This window comes from Bos javanicus, chromosome 6 (genome assembly GCF_032452875.1).
Source record: "Bos javanicus breed banteng chromosome 6, ARS-OSU_banteng_1.0, whole genome shotgun sequence".
Classification (NCBI taxonomy): Eukaryota; Metazoa; Chordata; class Mammalia; order Artiodactyla; family Bovidae; genus Bos; species Bos javanicus.
In genome coordinates, this window is record NC_083873.1 from 91,489,717 (window position 1) to 91,513,495 (window position 23,779).

At 45.7% G+C, this 23,779-nt stretch overlaps 1 protein-coding gene and 1 pseudogene across 1 annotated transcript; both read left to right on the forward strand.

Annotated features, from left to right (window-relative positions):
* Positions 1–1,981: 1,981 nt before the first annotated feature.
* On the forward strand, positions 1,982–7,245 carry LOC133249176 (small ribosomal subunit protein uS12-like; annotated as a pseudogene).
* Positions 7,246–16,485: 9,240 nt separating this feature from the next.
* On the forward strand, positions 16,486–22,752 carry STBD1 (starch binding domain 1). The gene is made up of 2 exons (XM_061420536.1): positions 16,486–16,825; positions 19,325–22,752. The coding sequence occupies exons 1-2, from the start codon at positions 16,630–16,632 to the stop codon at positions 20,131–20,133; spliced, it is 1,005 nt and encodes a 334-aa protein (XP_061276520.1). The 5' UTR covers positions 16,486–16,629; the 3' UTR covers positions 20,134–22,752.
* Positions 22,753–23,779: the final 1,027 nt, after the last annotated feature.

Here is a 23,779-nt window from a genome sequence, read left to right on the forward strand (position 1 = left end):
ATTAGTTGCTTTTCTAGCAAGGCCACTTTTCCCAGACTCCCTTGATGTTTCAGCTCATTATACATTCCTGCATCGTAGCCCATGGGAGCCATGAAGGGAGAGCTGCTCAGCCTGCAAGCATAGAGAAGGAGGCTTCCAGTTGTACTAGGCAAGCTGGGGCAGGATTTTGGCATTCAGTCCCATAATTCTGACTTTCAAGTGTTGAGTGGAGGAGGTGTTGGGGGTGGTCTGGAGAGAATTCACTTATTTCCCTGGACACATTGTTCTTGGCTTTGTTACATTCAAGCCTGATTTATACCAGGGACTCAAATTTGGTTTTAATTGCCAGACAACTATTTTGCAGAAGCTGTAGCTAGATCAACCTTACTGAACGGAATTTAAGATATTTCATCCGGAGTCTGCATTTCTGCCTCCATGCCCACTTTGCTTATGACATCTCTGGGCAACCTTGGTGCTCCTGGAGAAAGAAGGGGGCTGGCATGCAGAGGCTAGGTTAAACTTTTCCCTTGATTATTTAGTGCTTCCTCTATAGTGGAGTCTTTTGGGTGCATATTCCCAAAGAACCAAATCCCCTCATACTCTGATCCATTCTGTGCAATCCACCATTTACCTCTTCTCCCAAACCTCCTTATCACCAGCCCTGCATTCATGATCCTTCCAAGTCTCTGGCTTCTAAGCTAAGCCATCAGCTGCTGACCATTAATTGGTGACACATTCTCCTCAGGCTATTTCTCCTTTCAGGCAAAGTGGTCAACAGGATAAAATGCTTACATTTCTGTCTGCTCGAAAATTCCTCTTCTCAGCTGTTCTTCAGGGCCACCCTTGAGTTGGGCTAGAGTATCTAAGCAGTCCACTTGTGGCTGCTGCCATCATATTGTGGAGGTTGTCTGTTTCGTTACCCGGACTTAAAGAACATCCCCAGGTGAGGCATATAGGCTGAGGAAGATGGCAGTATGGTAGGAGTGGGCACACCGTGTCTTCAATTTCTGGTCAAACCCAGTCCTAAATAGAAAACTGTCATCTGATTATGAGAAACAATATAATTTGGTAATTAAATCTGTGGACTTTGGAGCTGTGGAGCCTTGATTCAAACCCAGCTCGCTCCTTATTAACTGTATGACCATGGGGCAAATTGCTCATCTCCTCTCTGTTTCAGTGTTCTCGTCTAACGTAGGGATGGTAGCAATAACAACAGTACCATCTCCCAGAATTGGGGTGGGGATTAAAAGGAAAGCTAGCAGTAAAGTGCTTAGAGCGGAGCCTGGCACACGGTGCACACGCACTAAATGTTAGCTGACTTTATGGCTTAGGGGATCAGATGACCCCCCGTTGACGATGAGCACCAATTGCTTGGTTACCTAAGGTCTCATGATCAGGCTGCTGTATGAGCCGGCGCCGAGCAACAAGCTGAGATTGGTTCTTCTAAAGGAGAGTGGTTACATGCCACAGAGCTCACAGCTCAGCTGCAAAGCCCTGGGGGCCTGAGCTCTGATTCGCCTTTCTGGCCGTGCCAAAGCTCCATTCAGCAGCTCTCTGTGCCACAGGTGCTTCAAGCATTCTGGCTTCTCTGGGTCAGACGGCAGAGATTTCTGGACCATCTGAAAGCCTCCTCTCACTTCAGGCCACCCTCCAAGCTGGCAGCCTCTCAGATTACTAAAGAAATGAGCTGAAACAGCACATCTAAATCTGGCCTCCAAAATCCAAAGAGTAGTACGTGTAGCACATCATTATATGTTATTTCCAACTCCCAAGTGTAATAGATGTAAATAACCTCAGAAGCGTAGATGCTAACAAAGAAGGGGTCAATAGCCAGGAAGTAATGAATTTTTGAGTTTTATTCCATTTGGCTTTAATATAATTTATTTTAATTGTAAGTGTATTTAAGTTTTTTAAATTTATTTATTTTATTTTTGGCTGCGTCGGGTCTTAGTTGCAGCACGTGGGATCTTTGTTGCATCATGCGGAACTTTCATCTTGGCCCATGAACTCCCTAGTTACAGCATGTGAGCTTAGTCACTCTGCCCAATGTGGGAATCTTAGTTCCCTGAGCAGGGATGGAACCCAAGGCCCTTGCATTGCAAGGTGGATTCTTAACCACTGGACCACCACGGTAGTCCCCTTAAGTCTTAATAATGACTGTGTTTAACAACCAGCTCACTAAATTCTTGAAAATTTAATAATTGCTTTTGTGAGCTGGGATAAACTGTCTCCTACTGATGGTAGGATTCAAGTCAGTGGCTGGGGGTCAGGGGAGGGTGTTAGGGGTGAAGAATAAAAAGAATTGTCTACCCCAACCTCCTTCTGGGTTATTTCCACAAAAACCATTTTAGGAGTCTTCATGCAACGTGGGAAAAACCTCACCACAGAGGGGAGTAGGGAGAAATTTTCTGACAAGGAGGGTGCATTCGTTTGGGTCTTTATTGCTGTTCAGTCAGCAAATCTCGTCCGACTCTTTGCGACCCTGTGGACTGCAGCATGCCAGGCTTCCCTGTCCTTCACTATTTCCCAGGGTTTGCTCAAAGCCTTGTTCATTGGGGCTGCTGCTGCTGCTGCTGCTGCTAAGTCGCTTCAGTCGTGTCTGACTCTGTGCGACCCCGTAGATGGCAGCCCACAAGGCTCCCCCGTCCCTGGGATTCTCCAGGCAAGAACACTGGAGTGGGTTGCCATTTCCTTCTCCAATGCAGGAAAGTGAAAAGTGGAAGTGAAGTCGCTCAGTCGTGTCCGACTCTTAGTGACCCCATGGACTGCAGCCCACCAGGCTCCTCCATCCATGGAATTTTCCAGACAAGAGTACTGGAGTGGGGTGCCATTGCCTTCTCCGTCATTGCATCTACCAAGGAGCAAATGACAAAATGGCATTAGACGTTTGAGAGATTTACTGGGGTTGGGAGTAGGAGAACACAGAGAGTCTTTAGATTCTGATGCATGTGTGATTCCCTGTGGAAGGAAAAAGAAGACTTGAGTAGGAAGAATTTTGACTCCAGCACAATTCAAGTAAAAGTTTGGCCAGGCCAATGGGGAGACCTCAAGTCAAGGTTGACAAGAGGAGGCATCTCACATTTTGCTAAAATAGGCCTGCCTTGGTAGGTCTGCATGCTCAGTCATTGGCTGGGAGCAGCCCAAGAGAGCACGACCTTGGTGAGAGGGTGAAAGATCCTGAGGGGTAGCAGCTGGGTCCATCAGTCACTTGTACTCCCTGCAACAGGCAATCCAAGCAACATATTTTCATAGGGTTGGGAGGTGAGGGAACGTGAAGCCATCTGAACATTTCCATATGGTCACAGTTCAGCATTTAGGGTCTCACTATTTCCCATCAATACTCTGCCTTCACATAAGAGACTTTGCAAAGCTGTGAATTCAAATGGTATTTTAAAAAGTTTTTTTTAATTTGTTTTATGAAGATACAGTTTACATATAATAAAAGTTATTCATGTTAAGTGTATAATTCTTCTATATTTGACTATATGAAATCATGTGACCATCACCACCACCATCAAAATATAGAATATTTCTAACAACATTAAAGATTCCCTCTCACTCCTTTGCTCTCAGTCTCATTTCCTTCAACCTGATCTCTGTCTTTCTCTGGCTATTAGTAATTCTTTATTATAAAATAATTTCAGCATACCAGAATATATAAAGAAATGTAGCTCTTTCGCTCAGGCCCGTGGCACCGGCAGGACGGGCAAATGTTGTGGTCTTTGTATTGCCAGGAAGCTCCGTACCCCCCAACGAGACCAGAAGTAGCGTGATAAACAGTACAATAAAGCCCATTTGGGCACAACCCTGAAGGCCCACGCTTTTGGTGGTGCCAAGGGAATTGTGCTGGAAAAAGTAGGGGTTGAAACCAAACAGCCAAATTCTGCCATCACAAGTGTGTCAGGGTTCAGCTAATCAAGAATGGCAAAAAAATCACTCCTTTTGAACCCAATGATGGTTGTTTGAATTTTATTGAGGAAAATGATGAAGTTCTGGTTGCTGGATTTGGTCGCAAAGGTCATGCTGTTGGTGACATTCCTGGAGTCCACTTTCAGGTTGTCAAAGTAGCCAATGTCTCTCTTTTGGCTTTAAACAAAGGCAAGGAAGAAAGACCAAGATCATGAATTTTGATGATGAAAGCACAATAGTAATCAAGTTTCATATACCAAAAAAAAAGAAATGTAAAAGCTTGCTCATAAATCATTGCCTGGCTTCATCAGTCTTAGCAACAAATGGTATTTTAATTTAGCAAATTAAAGGATCATTTCTTTTCTTTCTCTCAGTTCATCAGCTCTAAGACATGAGATTTTTATAGAAAAATCCCAAGGACTCTCTGATTTGGTGGGATTGTGTCTGTTTCAAAAAAGGCCCACAAATTATTTGACACTCTTTCTTCAAAATGCATTGTCTAATTTCTTTCCCCTTGAGTGTGGGCTGTGTAGACTTGATTTTAAGGAATAGAATATGGGAGAAGTGATGAATTGTCGCTTCTGAGACTAAATCATAAAAGGCATTGTGGATTTCTCCTTGTTCTCCCTTGAGTCATTTGCTCTAGGATAAACTAGCTACCATATTGTGAGGAAAGGCCCGCACAGCAAGGAAATAAAGCCTTTTGCAAATAGCCATCTTGGAAGAGATCCTCCAGCCCCATTAAGCCTTCGGATGCAACTGCAACCCCTTCTGACATCCTGACTGCAACCATCCGAGACATACTGAGCCAGAATCACCCAGTCAAGAGGTTTCTGAATTCCTAACCCATAAAAATGACTCTAATGCTTGTTGTTTTAAACCATTAAACTTAGGGATTATTTGTTGTGCAGCAACAGATAACTAATAGATTTTTGTCCCTAGAAGTAGGATGCTATAACAAGAATGTAAAATGTGGAAAGGAGAAGAATTGAGAAATAGGTTTAAGCTAGAAGAATTCTGAAGAAACGGTTAGCAGAAGCCCCACAAACTTTAAGGAGGCTGTGGGTGAAGACTAGCAGGAAAATGAGGCAAATACAATTGGAAATTGGGAGAACTGGTCTCCTTTTTCTGCAATGGTGGTTTAATCACCAAGTTGTGTCTGACTCGTTGTGACCCCATGGACTGTAGCCCACCAGGCTTCTCTGTCCAAGGAATTTCCTAGGCAAGAATACTGGAGTGGGTTGCCATTTCCTTCTCCAGGGGATCTTCCTGACCCAAGGATCAGACCCGTGTCTCCTGCTTGACAGGTGGCTACTCTGCCACTGAGCCACCTGGGAAGCCCCTTGTGATATAATAGCAGGAGGTTTATCCACACTGTCACCTGAAGTAACATGGAAAGTAGAATAGCACCTGATGAATGGTGATGTCTAAGGAAATTTTTATACAGAGTGTTGAAGGTATGGCCTGGTCTCTTGCTGCTTATAGTAAAATGCAAATTAAGCCAAAAGGACAGTTAAAAGCAATCAGGACTTCATGGTTTTGAAAACTCCTGGCCTTCTCACATGACAACTGATCTTTAAATTAAGAAATGATTTGTAGCAAAGATTAAATCCAAAAGGACACACAAAGGACACAGCCAGGAAAACATGGTCTAAAGATAAATCCAAGGATGTTATTGTCAAATCCCTTGTTAAGATCTCATAAAGATCAAAGATGATGCTTCAGAGGACATTTAGGCAGACAAAATTCTAATGAAATTTTTAGTGTGCCTCACAGTCTTAATCAAACAATGGAGCATCTAAGAAATTGGAGGGTGTTGTTCTTCAGCAGACTCTCAAGGTTGAGAAGGGCTTATTGTAAAGAGATTTGAGGATTTGGCTCTTGAATAATGATGTGGACTGAATAAGATTCATAGGAGATCTGCAAAGTTTTTTGAAGAACTGGATTGGAATAAACATTGCCAGCTTGGACTAAAAGTGGGTGTGTCTGAAAGGGGATGAGTGTATTTTGCAGGTGAGATCAACATAAATAATTTGTATCTGAAGGACAGGCTATACTGGTCTTAGACTATGTCCACAAGTTGTTTGATTTTCTTTCCTGCAAAGGAAATTTGGAGGAGTTAAGCTCTCTTCTTGAAGGTGGGCTGTACTTGGCTGCTTACTTTTTTTTCTTTTTGACTGTGTGATCTCAATAGTTGCAGTATGTGGGCTCTCTAGTTGTGGTTTGCGGGCTTAATTGTCTCTCAGCCTGTGGGATCTTAGTTCCCCAACCAGGGGTGGAACCCGTGTCCCCTGCATTGGAAGGAGGGTTCTTAACCACCAGAGAAGTCCCTACCTGCTTACTTCTAATGAATAAAATGTGTCAGAAGTGGCAAAGTGCAATTTCCAAGACGAGATTATAAAAGGCATTGTACTTCCTCCCTGCCTTCTCTTGTATCACATGCCATAAGACAGTTTTTCAACCTCAGCCCAACTGATGTTTGGGACATGGTTATTTTTTGTTTTGAGAGGCTGCTTGTGCATTATAGGATGTTTAGCACTATCTCTGATCTCTACTCACTCAAAATTCCCCTAAACTGAATTGTTTTGTCAAAGTTTATATACATATGTATACACACACACACACACACAAATTTCCTTATTTATTCTGGCTTTTTTTTAAAGGCTTTGTATACCCAAAATGCCCTTCAGAAAGTTTGTATCTTTTCCTACTTTCACAAGTTGAATCTGTAGATATTTTTTTTAAAAAAACATTTTTGCCAGTATTGGTTTTGTCTTTCAGAAATCTTTGCCAATATAATAGACAAAAATTGGTATCTTGTTTTAATTTTTTTTTATTATTGGTGACTTTGACCATTTAAGAAATGATTTTGGTCTGTTGTATTTCTTTGTGACTTAGCCCATTTTTTTCCTTGTGCATAAGCAAAAACATAGGACTTACTTTCTTTTTTTCAACTTTTTATTTTATTGGAGTATAGCCAATTAGCAATGTTGTAATGGTTTCAGGTATACAGCAGAGCAACTCCTCCATACATATCTAAGTATGTATGTCATAGTCTAAGACCAGCAACTCCCCAAACTCTCCTCCCACCTGGGCTGTCACATAACACTGAGCAGACTTCCTTGTGCTGTATGGTAGGAGAACCTGCTTCCTAGGGCAGGTGGTTCTGCATATTTTGATGAGGAGGGCTGGAGAAGCCCCACTTCCCTCACTACCCATCCTAGGCAGGTGCCCAGTGTACACAATTCTTGCTTGAAAAATTTATTCCTTTAGTTTGTTCTCCCTCCAGATTTTAAAATATCAAGCAAATCCACTGTTGGGTATTGGTGATACATCAACTTTCTTTTTGACACATTTTATCAGATACCAATACGTGAACAGTGCCATGGTCGGGTGGGAGCAGGAGGCAGTTAAAGAAGAATACTGAAAAGAGGCAGAAGACAAGAAACCAGATAATGGTCACTTCAAACTTTGCCTTAATCGCCAGTGCTTTCTCCACTCACTCAAGTTTGAGAAATCCTCGTTCAGAGCTATGCTTCTCATTGGTCTGTGAAGGCCCTTGTCTGGTTATTTACTTATTTATTCCCCTTTATTCCAAAGCCCATTCCTATCCTTTCACCCAACAGAGATACTACCTTTAATCCGTTTAAGAACTGACCTTAACAGATGAACAAGGTCCTACCCAGGAAACTATACTCAATATCCTATGATAAACCATAGTGGAAAAGAATATGTATAACTGAATGTTTTGCTGTACAATAGAAATTAACACAACATTGTAAATCAACTACACTTCAATAAAATTTTAAAAAAAGAATTGGCTTTAAACCTACACTTTTAAACCTGAAGAGTGTTATTACGAGAGCATATATATATTTTCAATGTACATAAATGTTATTGTACTAGAAATATTATTGCTTCCTACATTTTAGTCACTAATATGTATTTAAGATTTAATTACATTGCTGTATAGATCAAGTTCATTGTCCTAATGACTTCATAGCATTTTATCAGCATCCACTATGTTTTACTTACTATTTGCCCATGATGGGCAGCTACGTGGCCTTGAACTTACCATTACCCCAAATAACACATGTGTCCCCTTACAGTCTTGTCCAAAGTTTCTCTGGGCCATACATGCTCAGGAGTGGGATTGCTGGGTCCGGGGGTATACATATACGTAATTTCACAAAATTCTTCCAGATTGTTCTCCAGATTATTTGTCCCTGTTTACTGTAGCCACTGGGCTTCCATGGTGGCTCAGCTGGTAAAGAATCTGCCTGCAATTGGGAGACCTGGGTTTGATCCCTGGGTTGGGAAGATCCCCTGGAGAAGGGAAAGGCTACCCACTCCAGTATTCTGGCCTGGAGAATTCCATGGACTTTATAGTCCATGGGGTCACAAAGAGTCAGACACAACTGAATGTCTTTCCCTTTCTTGTCACATCAGTGGCATCACATCTCTCTAATAGTTGCCTTTCAGGGGGATGTAAGATGGTGTAACATCATTGCTTTAATTTTCATTTATCTGACTACTAATAAATTTGAGCATTTTCGTGTCTTTTTGTTAGTCATTCATTTATTCAACCAAAAATTACCCTGAGTGCCTATTATGTTCCTGGCACCAGGTAAAAGCATCCCTTGTTGATTTTATACTGGATCTCATGCCTTTTTTTTTGGATCAGTTTGTATGAGTTCATCATATATACACATATTAATGCGTTGTCAGTTTTAACAACACAAAAATCTGCTCCCCACATGAATCTATCTGCTGTCTGCTGTCTGCTATCTCATTGACCAGATAGCCTTATTTTGATGAGGTCAAGAAATTTTTTGGCCTCTTCTACTAAGATTCTCTGGGCTTCCCAGGTGGCGCTAGTGGTAAAGAATCTGCCTGCCAATGTAGGAGACAGAAGAACCTCAAGTTTGATCCCTGGGTTGGGAAGATCCCCTGGAAGAGAGAGCATGGCTATCCATTCAAGTATTCTTGCCTGGAGAATCCATGGACAGCAGAGCCTGGAGGGCTACAGTCCATAGCGTTGCAAAAAGTTGGACACGACTGAAGCGACTTAGCACTCAGGCACACACATTATGATCTCCTGGAGAAGGAAATGGCAATCCACTCCAGTATTCTTGCCTGGAAAATCCCATGGACAGAGGAGCCTAGCAGGCTACAGTCCATGGGGTTGCAAAAAGTCAGATACACCTGAGCAAGCACGCACACACATTATGCAATATTACAGTGACAGTCTCTTGGATTTTGTTCTATTAGTAGTAGTTTAAGCATTTATATTTAGGACTTCATTCCATCTGGAGTCCACCATTTTACGTGGTACAAAGTAGTAATCTAACTTTATTTTTCTCTACGTAGTGAACTTGTTCTCCTGACACAGGTTTTCCTTTGCTCTCAGGGTTTCATCATTCAACCTAAGAGATCTCAGCCTTGAGTCTATTCTGGGAACCAAGATGAGTCAGAGGTTTGCAAACAGTTGCATTTGGAAAATGTCCCTGTGAAATCTGAAACTGGGCAACTCCAATGTTGACTGCTTTGCAGAAAGGTTTGACTTGTGGTTAATGTTATGTGGAGTAGCTGGAGCCAGAGGCTTGACAGCAATGGACAGGTGCTGGTGGTGAGATGTTTCTCCTACAAGGTGAGGGCTTGTGGAGAGGACTTAAAAACCAAGAGCAAGGCTAAATTTACCATAAATGTTGGAATACTACCAGGGGGGTTGTCTAGTATCACACATCCAAATTTGCACACTCGCAGCAAAATGTAAGCTTTGAAATTTGGACATGATTTAAAAGTATTAGGGGGCAACGTAGCTAGAGTTTCAAGCATGAGTCCTGGGAGGTCAAGAACACTGGGTTCAAATCCTGGCTTGGTCGCTTAGCAGCTGTTTGACCTTGGGCAGATTATTCCTCTCAGGGATTTAACATGAGATCATCCTTATAAAGCATTTAGCTCAGGGCCAATATGTACTAGGCATTCAATGAACAAAGACAATAGAAATGCTTATTACATAACAGACTCTGCATTCTGGGGAATACGAAGAATAAACAAACTCTGACCCCCAAGGGGTGTACGATCTAACACAAGGATGAGATAAACTACACAAATAATTATACCATAAGAGAAAAGCTCAAAGTTTGCTCTAAGAGTATTACAATATGTATTCAGAGTTCAAAGAAAAGAATGGCATATAAATCTGGGGGCTGGGTCTGGGGCTAGGATTAGGGGCTGGGGAAAAGTTTCATGGAAGGACTTGGCTTTGGGGAAATGTCTAGACCAATGAGCAAAGGCTCCTGCAAGAGAGTGCCCATAGGGCTAGAGTATAGATTAACGGTAAAAGGAAGGCCTGTTGGGTTGTGTCATGGAGACCTTGAAGGCTGAAATGGGGTTGGATTTAACCTGATAGACAGAGAAGATGCTCTGCTCTGAGCTGTGCATTGAGGATTAAACAGGAGTGGCTGCTGAGTGGATTGCAACCAGAGGGGAGGGAGGTGCGGGAGGATGGTATGGTCTGGACAGGTTAGGTGGGGTCTGAATGGGGGCATGGGCACTGGGAGCGACAGGTAGGGAGCAACGCAACAGGCCTGTGATGGAAGAATCCACAGGACTCCCAAGGCAACCTCTTCCCCAAAGCCACTTCCTTCCTACCAGCTCTCCTTCCCTTAAAACTATGCCTGGATTTCCTTTCTCTCATTTAGCTGATAGGTAACCTCACTTATGGCCACCTTTGTATCTCAATATGTTTCTTTCATTCCTTCTTTTCTTTTTTCCTGCCTGTTTCCTCCCCTCCTTTCCTCCGAGGCCGCCCCTTCTACTGGTGTTCTCGACCCTGCCTTTCATCCTCATGGAATCTCCACCAAGGACTTCCTGTCCTTCCTCCTCATGTCTTCCTGCAGGTCTCCCCTGGCTCGCTCCTGCTTACAAATGTGCCAGGTGTCTCTCAGGCTAGAAGAGCTTCCCTTGGATCTGGTTCTCTTCTCAAGTGATACTTCAATTTCTCTCCTACCCTAAGCCTCCAGGTTTTTCCAGTGAGGGTTCCCTCCAAGTCAGCCTTCATCACCTTCACCCCTCAGTCTTCCAAAGCAAGCCCCCACCTCCACAAACACTGCAGAGCCACCAAGGACGTCTTTGAGGCCGAATCCAATTGTTTTTTTTTCTCAGCCCTCTATCCACGAGGCTCTGCTGAGTGATAACCCCGTTTTCCCCACGCCACCTTCCCCCACTGTTCTCTGTACCTGACTTTGCAAACAAAGCTCCTGAATCTCTCTTTTCCTAGCTTTTCCTTCCCACCCTCTTTCATCCCTGCCCTGCAACAAGGGCCTGGGAATGAGCAATCTTTTCCTGTACAAGTTAAAGGAGAAAAATGTATATATACATGTATATGTTATCCACCCTCTGGAGTCAGGCCCCAGCTAGGATCCTCCTGCTCTGTGTGCTATGGGCCCACAGAATAAGATTGAAAGCTTGGTAGAAGCAAAGGGAAATTGTATTCTTTGATCAGAGCATGGGGAGGTAAGGGCTCCTGTTCCAGAGCACAGCTCTCCCTGTGGGCAAGGCAGTTTTATAGGGTCCTGACACTGGGGAGTGGAGGGGAGGGGGAGGGGTAGAGTTCTCATTAGGCAGGCTCAGCCGTGCTGTTTCAGACTGCAGTGCTCACTTGGTGTCTCTGCACAAGCCCTGCCACCATCACGCACAGCGGTCCTGGGCTGGTGCACTCTCACCGCATGTGTCAGATGCAAGCTCTTTGCCTGTGGCCCTCTGTAGGCAAGGGAAGCTAGACTAAGTTACCTAAAGTAATAGAAGAGGTTAGACCGTATCACCTAGGTTCCATTTTGTTTTTCTTGGGGATTCCAGCGGGGTTTTGCTGGTGACAAGTATATTTATTTTATATAAACTTAAATATATATATTTATATATATAAAGGATTCCCTGTTGGCTCAGACAGTAAAGAGTTTGCCTGCAAAGCGGGAGACCCGAGTTCGATTCCTGGGTCAGGAAGATCGCCTGGAGAAGGAAATGGCTACCCACTCCAGTATTCTTGAATGGAAAACCCCAAGGATGGAGGAGCCTGGTGGGGCTACAGTCCATAGCGTCACAAAGAGTCGGACACAACTGAGGTTATTTATAAATATATATATAAACTTAAATATATAATATATAAATAACTTTAAAATATCCATCTATGTCTATTTATACTCCATTTAATAGAATAATAATCAGTGAGAAAATGGGCACTTCATTATGGCCCCTAAAACATATCATCAAGACATAATTGCAAATAAGTAGCAATATGGAGGCACCCTTTCAATCTTTCTTGCAATTATGCCAAGGGCTGACGTTAGGCTTATTCTTTTGTTTTCCCTCTGGAATATTAGTGTCTACCATGATTTAATTGCCACCTCCCTGTGAGGAATTTCCAATATCTCCAGCCCTGACCCTCTTCTTAAACAATAGACCCCCAGTCCTGATGTCCTGATAGTACCTCAAACTGAACCTGTCTCGACAGAACTCATCATTTTCCTCCCTCATCCTACTGAATCTGCCACCCTTTTTTCTTTCCATCTTGCTAGGCTTCAAGATCTTTGTAGAAGCAAAAAGCATTATTTTGAAATTGTATAGTGGTAAATACAGTATTGTTAGTGCTGTAAGAATGTTTTTAGAGTATGTGGCTGTAGACTTTTAACAAATATGATAGTGAGTGGAATATATTTTTCTAAAAACAGCAACAAAGAAATCGATGAGTCAACATTTAAGTTTAGAAAATCCAAATAAATAATATTCTTTAAAAATGCTGCATGATAAACCTAATACAATTCTTTTTACAATGTAAACAGAATTCTGAAAAGTTGGGGAGAATTATGTTTTTCTTCCTTATATTTTTAATAAATGAAATAGTAATTGATGACAACAATCAACCTTGACTAAGAGCCTTCTATGTATCAGAATTGAATAGAAGGACTTGCATTCTAGGATTTTATAGATCTTCTGGAATTTCATTCATTAGCACATTGATTAAAAAAAAAACTAAGTGATGAAGCAGTAGCTAAAGTTATCAGTGAGGAAAAAAAAGAGAAATGTTCAGAGATTTTCATATTATTTGTAAAATCACTCTATTGCCTTGAGTTTATAAAACTTAAAAACAGCCTATGTATGACATGTTTCACTTTGACAAAAGGAGATGAAATAATCCTAAATTATTCTATAAAATTCTATTAAAAATTTGATCTATAATAGTCTTATAAGAAGCAATTAGTAAGAGTCCATAAAGAGTTCAGTTCAGTTCATTTCAGTCACTCAGTTGTGTCCAATTCCTTGAGACCCCATGGACTGCAGCACGCCAGGCCTCCCTGTCCATTACCAACTCATGGCTGCTGCTGCTGCTAAGTCGCTTCAGTCGTGTCCGACTCTGTGCGACCCCATAGACGGGAGCCCACCAGGCTCCCCCATCCCTGGGATTCTCCAGGCAAGAACACTGGAGTGGGTTGCCATTTCCTTCTCCAATGAATGAAAGTGAAAAGTGAAAGTGAAGTCGCTCAGTCCTGTCTGACTCTGTGCGACCCCATGAACTGCAGCCTACCAGGCTCCTCCATCCATGGGATTTTCCAGGCAAGAGTACTGGAGTGGGTTGCCATTGCCTTCTCCGAAATCAGCTCGAGGAGTTTACCCAAACTCATGTCCATTGAGTCAGTGATGCCATCCAACCATCTCATCCTCTGTTGTCCCCTTCTCCTCCTGCCCTCACTCTTTCCCAGCATCAGGGTTTTTTCCAATGAGTCAGCTCTTCACATCAGGTGGCCAAAGTATTGGAGTTTCAGCTTCAACATCAGTCCTTCCAATGAACACTCAGGACTGATCTCCTTTAGGATGGACTGGTTGGATCTCCTTGCAGTCCAAGGGACTCTCAAGAGTCTTCTCCAACACCACAGTTCAAAAGCATCAATTCTTCAGCGCTCAGCCTTTTTCACAGTCCAACTCTCACATCCATACATGACCACAGGAAAAACCATAGCCTTAAGTAGACGAAACTTTGTTGGCAAAGTAATGTCTCTGCTTTTTAATATACTGTCTATGTCTAGGTTGGTCATAACTTTCCTTCCAAGGAGTAAGCGTCTTTTAATTTCATGGCTGCAATCACCATCTGTGGTTATTTTGGAGCCCCCCAAAAATAGTCAGCCACTGTTTCTATTGTTTCCCCATCTATTTGCCATGAAGTGATGGGATCAGATGCCATGATCTTAGTTTTCTGAATGTTGAGCTTTAAGCCAACTTTTTCACTCTGCTCTTTCACTTTCATCAAGAGGCTCTTTAGTTCTTCTTCACTTTCTGCCATAAGGGTGGTGTCATCTGCATATCTGAGGTTATTGATATTTCTTCCAGCAATCTTAATCCCAGCTTGTGCCTCATGATGTTTCTCATGATGTACTCTGCATATAAGTTAAATAAGCAGGGTGACAATATGCAGCCTTGACGTACTCCTTTTCCTATTTGGAACCAGTCTGTTGTTTCATGTCCAGTTCTAACTGTTGATTCTTGACCTGCATACAGATTTCTCAGGAGGCAGGTCAGGTGGTCTGGTATTCCCATCTGTTGAAGAATTTTCCCACAGTTTATTGTGATCCACACCCTCAAAGGCTTTGGCATAGTCAATGAAGCAGAAATAGATGTTTTTCTGGAACTCTCTTGCTTTTTTGATGATCCAGCATATGTTGGCAATTTGATCTCTGGTTCCTCTGCCTTTTCTAAAACCAATTTGAACATCTGGAAGTTCACAGTTCACATATTGCTGAAGCCTTGCTTGGAGAATTTAGGGGGTGGGGAAGGGTGGCACTCACTTTGGAGAGAAGAACTTTGAATGTATTTTGAATAAAGAGGCAGACTTTGCTACTGCCTACTTTGAGAGGAGGTAAAAAGGAGAAATGTGGTTGCCATTTACCGAGATGAGGAAGTCAGAGCAAGTAGTGGGTCTGGGGGTGTCAGATTTGAGTGAATTGGGTTTGAGATGTCTACTAGCATAGCATCCGGGGGCTCCCAAGGTGGCCCTAGTGGTAAAGAACCCGTCTGCCAGTGCAGGAGGCATAAGAAACACGGGTTCGATTCCTGGGTCGGAAAGACCCCCTGGAGGGCATGGCAACCCATTCCAGTATTCTTGCCTGGAAAATCCCATGGACAGAGGAGCCTGGCGGGCTACAGTCCATAGCGTGGCAAGGAGTCGGACACAACTGAACGACTTAGCATGCAGCACTAGCCAGGAGCTCGGGTTGGTGCGGTCCCCTTCCTCACCCCTCCGTTTTGATGGCAGGGGCTGTGACCTGTGTGCGCCAAGGCGCTAGCACCTGTAACTATTAGCTGAGTCTCGCTGCCCGTCAGGGGCTGCTATCGGCTTGAGCCTGGGCGCCTTTGAATGATCTGTTTTATAAGAGCCACGTGTTAGTAATTATTCCAAGGCGGATGTCTGCCGGCTGTGGCCTTGGTAGTTGGGTGTAGACTTGTGTGAAAGGTGAAAGTCGCTCAGTCGTGTCCGACTCTGCGACCCCATGGACTGTACAACCCATGGAATTCTCCAGGCCAGAATACTGGAGTGGGTAACCTTTCCCTTACTCCAGGGGATCTTCCCAACCGAGGGATCGAACCCAGGCCTCCCGCATTGCGGGCGGATTCTTTACCAGCTGAGCCACACTTGTGTGGATCAAGGAAAAGGCTCACCCTGCAGATACAAACATGGGAACCAATAGCTGGTAATCGGTGTGTGAAGCCATCAGGTCGGCAGAGGTGTGAATTTAGAAAGAAATGTGTATATAACTTAGTTCCAGGATCCTTATTCTGTATGCATTTGTCTATGCATACATTGAACACCTGGCACACCGACAGCGCTTAAAGATGGTTGCAATTTTTTTTTTTTTTTTAATTAATAAGGCCATTTGTAAAGGCTGGCCTCTGGGCAACCTCCTGTCCGGCCAGGAAGGCGCGCATTTTGTGACAACCACGCACTCTAAAAGAAATTGAGGAAGAAAAAAATGACTGGATGCGGTAGAAGTAACGGGCATATATAGATGGAAGGGTGTCAGTCCAACCCTTTCCTTTTACAGGCGGGGAGGCGGAGGCTCGGGGAGGTGAAGCGCAGCTAACTGGAGGCATTATGAAGCTTCCACCGCGCCCGCTGTATTCCGGGTATTCCCCACCCCACCCGACCAAGCTGCCTCTCCCATCCTAGCCCCAGCCCGGCTGGTCCGCGACATAACACAGCCTCTTCCGATTCTAAGTTCCTGGAATCGAAGGCCTCTATGAGGCCACACTGCTACTGTTTGTGAGGAGATGCCCGGCTCAGAGAGCTGGGCCTGACTGCCGCGGGAGCCGGAAGGGAAAGCGGCGGGGCAGGCGTGGGTTAGCGCGCTGGAGCCGTGCGCCCTTGGGTTCTTTGCGCACGCAGGAGGCACTTGGAACTCGGCGCAGTGTGCTCCCAGCCGCCGGCCACTGGCGGGGTCGAAAGGGAGGGAGAAGGGGGGCGCTCGCGGGTCCGCCGCGCCGGAGCCCGGGCTGCAGCCCCGGGGCGGGGAGCGGGGCGGGGCTGGGAAAGTTGAGTCTTAGTGGCGGAGGGCTGGGCTCCGCGCGGCAGCGCCCGCCACCGGGGGGACCGTAAAAGGTTGGAGCGGGCTGGGGAGGTGTGGCTCTTCCTGCGTGACCTGAGCCCCCGTCTCGGTCGCCGTCGTCTCCCGCAGCCGCGGCCTCTCAGTCATGGGCGCCGTCTGGTCCGCCCTGCTGGTCGGAGGGGGTCTGGCCGGAGCGCTTTTCGTTTGGCTGCTGCGGGACTCGGGAAAGGAGGGGAATGCGGAGCAGAGGAAGGACGCCCCCCCAAGGGAGGCTGTGGCTCCGGGCGGAGATCAGGGCGGTGGCCGCGGCGGACTGAGCCCCGGACCTTCTGCCAAACCAGGTATTCTTCCTCCTTGTGTCTCCTGGGCAGATCTGCCAGGGGGCTTTGAAGTTCCTCGGGGGAGCGGGAGGGATCCACCTGGAGCTTTCCTAGCAATCCTTTCCCGGGGACTAGCTTCCTCTACTCTGAACGCGACCCTCGCCGCGCTCCGCATTTTCCCCGGCTGGTGCGCACGCTCCGAGCGGGGTGCTCGCCCCCGCCGAGGCCCTGAAGATGCCCAGACGGTTCGTCAAGGGGCGCGCCCCGCCGAGTCGCTGCCCTTGGCTCCTGCCCCTGCTCCTCCGGCGGGGATGGGCTCCTCCGGTCGGCGGCGCTTGGTGCAGTGCAGACGGCTGCAGCGGCGGCGCCCCTTCCGGGCCTTCGGAAAGGGGTGCTTAGGGTTAAGAGATCCTCCGACCCTCCCGCGTCTGTCCGAGCAGGGACACTGTCTCGTCTCAGTCCCAATGCCATAGCCTCATGTCCTCCTATCCCTCACCTCAGGGAAGAACCGCGTTTGGGAACACCGGAGCAATGACCACCCCCGCTCTCTGGACGCCTCTCTCAGGGAGGCAAAGTTCAGGCTGGAGTCTGGCCATGAAGGCCTCAGCTAAAACCCTGGGGCGGCTCGCTGGCAGCAGATTTCGGAGCTGTCGGCGCTCCCCCATGCTCACCGGAGCAAGGCACGATTGTCTAAAACCCCAGGGAAGAGGCACACTTAGTAGCGGCCCCAACTCCGAGGAACAGAATTGACATCTAGGTTCAGACGTCAACGCTTTAGACCCCATGTGCTGGGCAAATAAGAGACTCGGCAGAAAAACTTACCTTCCAGCGCCCTCCCTTGGCAAGCTGCCCATCCCTGGATTCCAGCCTAGTGAAAATGACATCTGTAAACTTTATTTTTAGTGGCGTGGTGTTCGTGTGTAGCCACTTGATAAATCTGCCTCTCTGTCTCATTGGTCTTCTTTTCCCTGAAAGCCAGCTTCCTGTTTCAGGTGGAGAGATTGGGAATTCAGAGTAATTTTTGTTTATGCCTCACTTCCAACCCCACATTAAAAAGTGACAATTAAACAAGATCTCCCTCTTCCCATTCCCATCCCCCATCTATACTGATTGAATGGCTCTGGAGATCTTGTAGGGAGCTATGCGGACTATCAATGAGGTGGCCAAGAAGTAAGCTGAGTTTCCAGTTAAAGTGTTAGTCCCTCAGTCGTGTCCGACTCTTTGTGACACCCATGGACTGTAGCCAGCCAGCCAGCCTTCTCTGTCCATGGGACTTCCTAGGCAAGAATACTGGAGTGGGTTGCCATTTCCTTCGCCAACTCAGGGATTGAACTTGGGTCTACCACATTGTTGGAGAAGGCAATGGCAACCCACTGCAGTACTCTTGCCTGGAAAATCCCATGGACGGAGGAGCCTGGTAGGCTACAGTCCATGGGGTCTCGAAGAGTTGGACATGACTGAGGGCCTTCACTTTCATTTTTAACTTTCATGCATTGGAGAAGGAAATGGCAACTCACTCCAGTATTCTTGCCAGGAGAATCCCAGGGACAGAGGAGCCTGGTGGGCTGCTGTCTGTGGGGTTGCACAGAGTTGGATACGACTAAAGCGACTTAGCAGCAGCAGCAGCTACCACATTGCAGGCAGATTCTTTACCTTCTGGGCCACCAGGGAAGTTACTTTAACTCAATAGCCTGTGTTTTGTTGAAGAGGCTCCCAATGCACACGGCGCTGGCAAGGAGAATCCAGCCCTGTCCCCCCACCTCCACCCCTTGCCCAGGGATGCACTGCTGTCCTTCATATTCTGCCAGAGTGACAGCTGCTGCTGGCCTGTCCACACTGTGACCACCGATGCCTGACCCACACACAGTCCCTGGGAGGGAAGGCGTGCTCTTCTGGTTTGCAGGGTAACTGTGTAGCTCTTCATCACACAGGCTGGACAGCATTTTTTGATGATAGGAGCCAAATGACTTGATTGCATGCCAGTATGGCTTGCACTGCAGAGATCCAGGACCATGACAGGGTTACACGTCCGCCTCTACAGCTTGCCACCTTGTTTACACTCTTGTGCTGGTACGCTGGCACTCCTGGATATGCCTTTCATTATTGGATGTGCTTTGCCTAGTCACTCAGTCATGTCTGATTCTTTGTGACCCCAGTGGACTGTAGCCTGCCAGGTTCCTCTGTCCAAGGGATTCTCCAGGCGAGAATACTGGAGTGGGTTGCCATGCCCTCCTCCAGGGCATCTTCCTCACCCAGGGATTGAATCTGGGTCTCCTGCATTGCAGGCAGATTCTTTACCATCTGAGCCACCAGGGAAGCCCCTTATTATTGGATATGTGTGTTCTTAGAGCACGACGCTAGGAACACACTAGGTAATTAAGTAGTTGATTTTAATAGAGACAAATTTTGTGAACTGCAGATAGATTAGTAGTGGAGTCTTTAATAACTAAACCTATTTCCTCAACCTAACTTACTGAACTGCCCAAACACTATTACATTTTTCCTTTTGTTTTTTTTAAGAGCATCTTCAAGAAAGCAATGGATGTTTGGTTTCTGAGACCAAAGGTCCCAGTGACCTGCCGGGAGCAGCATGGAGACAGCAGAGTCCTTCTGGAGAAGCTGGTAACCCTGATAGTTCAAGAGTGCATGTTCCTTCTGGCCCATTTCCAGACACAGAATCTCTAACTACCTCTGAGACTGGTAACTCTGACATTTCAAGACACGAAAGCCTTGGATCTCCTATGGGAGAACGGGGATTGCAAAAAGGCCAAGAGACACCTTCCAAAGCAGTTCCATGTTTGGCAGAGAAGTTTCCCTCCAGCAACCTGCTCCTGGGCAGAGCGAAAGAAGTGAGCCCTGCAGAGCCGGACAGTCAGACCCGGGCTAACCATGAGGACTGGGAGATGGTGTCCCGGCACTCGTCCTGGGGAGATGTTGGTTTGGGTGACGGTCTTGGGTCTCCAGTGTTAAGTTCTAAGCAGGGAAAGGACTGGGACAGAAGCATGCTGGTGGAAGCAAGAGGTCAGAAAGAGTGTCGTCAAGTTAGTGTCAGGTTCCAGGTCCATTATATCACAAGTGCTGGTGTGCAGTTCATTGCCGTAACTGGAGACCACGAGAGTCTTGGGAGATGGAACACTTACATCCCACTCCAGTGTAGCAGGGATGGGTTCTGGTCTCGTTCTGTGTCCCTGCCGGCAGACACGGTGGTGGAGTGGAAGTTTGTGGTGGTAGAGAACGGAGAAGTTGCTCGTTGGGAAGAATGCAGCAATAGATTCTTGGAGACTGGTCATGAGGATAAAGTGGTTCACAGGTGGTGGGGGATTCACTGAATTGCTTTGACAAATGGCCGAGGGGCTACGGGAGAACATGGAAGGGGCTAAGGTCGTGCAGCACCTGGAATAGTTTAAAATAAAGGAAGTGTAACTTCAAATCTAACCCCTCAGACTTGTTTCAAATTTGCTAGTGGCTTTTGTCTAATGTGTAGATAGTGCTTCCAGTGAGCATGGCATTTCCTGTGGCATTGCTGGATGGATTTATGCTGATCCATCATTACTTTAGGGCTTGGTCGTCTTGGGGAGTGGCTTGGCTAAGTGCGCAGTGGTCAGGGAGCACAGAAACCAATTTAACTGTGCAGGGTTTAGACTTGAGCCTTTCAGTGATTCTTAGACCAGGGGAGTAAAACAAGCCTTATTCAAAAAGGGCAGATTTCCTACTGGTGCAGCTGGAGAAATAAATGCTCTCTTACACATTTTATATTTAAAAATCATTAGCACCATATGGAACTGTGATGAGAAAATGTGTGGTCACTAGATGTGATTAGCCAGGATATGAAGCATTACGTTAAGACTTCCCAATGTTTTTTTTTTTTTTTTGCTTGATTTTACTTGCCACGTATGGTTTGACAGTAGCAAGTATGTTTTTGTCTTAATGATCAAAGGCTGGTGTAGAAACAGGGGCCTAATCAGAGTCTGTTACTGGGAGCAGTCCAAGAGGAAAGAGAACAGGAAGGGGGTTATGGTGGATGCTGAGCAAGGTGGCCTGATTGATGCCTCTTAGAGGGCTGGGGGCTACGGCACAGGCCACTGGAGGGTGGGGCGCCCCATCATTTCCTGGAAGGGCCTTTGGAGGACTGTCTTGCCCCACTGCTGCTCGTCTCACAGCAAATTTGGGCTCACAGATGGATGGTCCCACAGCAATCATTTCACTGTCTTCCCTCTCCATGTTGGTGACAATCTTGGGAAACGAAACTGTAACAGGAGAGTGATACAGAAACACGTCTTTGCCCTGGGAAGAAACAACCTTTTAAACTTTGCCATTATAACTGAAAAAAAAATAATAAAACCTGAGTTTAGTATCTTTATTAAATGTCTGAATTATTTGTATAAGCCTTAGTACCATAACTGCTTAGATGTAAAATAAAATACTAATATTTTTCTTCACTAATGACACAGGAAAAAAAAGCAAACATCAAGAGGCATATACACTGTTCTCTTCCCTTTAAAGTTTTAGAATATTTCTTTTAAAAAACTTTGCCTTTGTTTGGGAGGATATTATGCATGCCTGTACTTGAAAATTCTATGTTAAAACAACTTTTTATTAAGTGTAATATTTATTGGCAAAACAACATTTAATCCTGGATGGTCTTTGCTAAGAAGAGCATAAACTCAACTGAAAATAGTGTGAGAAAGTGCTTCAGTAACTTTTTTGGCTCAGAATACTTTTGCTTTAATTCACACACACACACACACACATATATATATGTTTTTGTTTTTTACAAACTTCATAATGGAATTTTATATTCCTTCCAGTCAGGTCTTCAGAAGACACTGACCTTTACTACACAGAATAAAGCGTTTCTATTAGGTAAAGTTAAAGGTAGAACAATTTATAGTAAAAACCTGTTGAGAGTTCTGTCACTAGCTATCATTTTATCTGATGAAGTAAAAATCTTTCAGTAAAGCCAGTTGATTTAAGAGATACATATTAATACTAAATTTTACATTTTTGAAACTCGTTTAAAATCAGATGTGCTTAGAGGGAGAAGTGGGAGGGCGGTGGGAAGGCCTGGCATCTGCACGCATTTGGCCGAGCATCACCTGCTGTCACAGGCCGCATGGCGCTTACTCCCTGCTCACTAAACAGCAGTGGGCGCTCCTGGCCAGAGGCCGCTTTCCTTGCAGATCGTCACCCAGGCCTCTGTCCTGCGGCTCCTCTGTCCCCTAGGACCTCTCTCTCCTCTGTAACCAGTTCGTGGAAAGGGAAATAAAAGACTCCACTAGAACTCGGGGCCAGAAGGTGCCCCAGACGGCTGTGTCCTGGTGTCATTAGTGAGACCCGGTCAGGCAGTTAGACGTAGATTGGAGCCAGGGGGTGGGGGGTTTGCTGGAAACAGAACCATTAGCAGGGCCGCAGTTTCTCAGGGACGTCTGTACTGGGGAAGGGGAACACAGGCTCTTTTTTTGGACAGGCTGGCTTCTGTGAATTGTTTCTGTTGAAACATTTTTGTATTTGTTCTGGTCTTTCATTGGGTTCCCATCCTATAGTATAATACATTTGGTCTTTGTTCGTGACAATTTCCCAAGAGATGGTAGTATCTTCTGTTATTCATTATGAGGCCCCTTAGACCATGCCTGAGTTTCTGCTAGTGAGGTGACTTAGGTGGGGCCCCTAGACAGCCTCAGGTCAGGGCTGGCCACAAGACCAAGTGGGACCGCAGGCTTGCCACTTCCAGCCCCACATACCAATCTCCAGGCTGGGGAGGGGGCTGGAGATGAAGCTCTGGAGACACTCTTGAATGATGGCACTTAATGAGCTTCTGGGTGGGAGGATCCATCAAGGGGCTGGGAGCCCTGAGAGGGCACACCCCCATCCGTGTCTTGCTCTGTGCACCTGTCGTTTGCCTGTTCCTGAGTTACTCCTTTATAATAAAACATAATAGTTAAGCACTTTCCTGACTTCTGTGATCAGTTCTAGCAAATTATTGAAACTTTAGAGGGGGATGTGGGAACTCCCCAATTTATAGCCAGTCAAAAACTACAGGTGGCCCAGGACTTTCGATAAAGCAGGGGCCGTCTTGTGGGTTGTTGTTGGTTAGTCGCTGTGTTCAACTCTTCTGCAACCCCATGGAATGTAGCCCACCAGGGTCCTCTGTCCATGGAATTTCCCAGGCAAGAATACTGGAGTGGGTTGCCATTTCTTTCTCCAGGGCATCTTCCTGATCCATGGATCGAACTCACATTTCCTGCATTGGCAGGCGGATTCTTTATTGCTGGGCCAGCTGGGAAGCCCTAGCCTTGAAGGACTGGGCTCTTAAGTCTGTAGAATAGGACACTAATTCCAGGTAGTTAGTGTCAGAATTGAATTGACTCACAGACACTAGTTGGTGTCCACAGAGAACTGGGTATTGGTGTTGCAAAGTATTTCACATACAAACCCCACTCATTTATGAAACACTACTTAGGGCAGACTGAATCCATTTGATCTACAGAAGTTACCCACTGGCTGAAGAATAGCGAGTCTTTTATCTCTTTCCCTCTAGCTATTAATATGCAAAAAGAGAAACTTCTCCAAAAGTTTTGATTACAGGCCCCAGTGTTCTGTTCTGTGATAACACTCACTGATATTGACAGAACACTGAGTTCAGGGTCACAGAAGGAATCCGGTCAAGACCTTGGAGTTTGTCCTTCTGTCTGGGCATTGCTGCTGCTACTGCTAAGTCACTTCAGTCGTGTCCGACTCTGTGCGAGCCCACAGACGGCAGCCCACCAGGCTCTGCCGTCCCTGGGATTCTCCAGGCAAGAACACTGGAGTGGGTTGCCATTTCCTTCTCCAATGCAGGAAAGTGAAAAGTGAAAGTGAAGTTGCTCAGTCGTGTCCAACTCTTCGCAACCCCATGGACTGCAGCCCACCAGGCTCCTCCATCCATGGGATTTTCCAGGCAAGAGTACTGGAGTGGGGTGCCATTGAGTTCTCCAG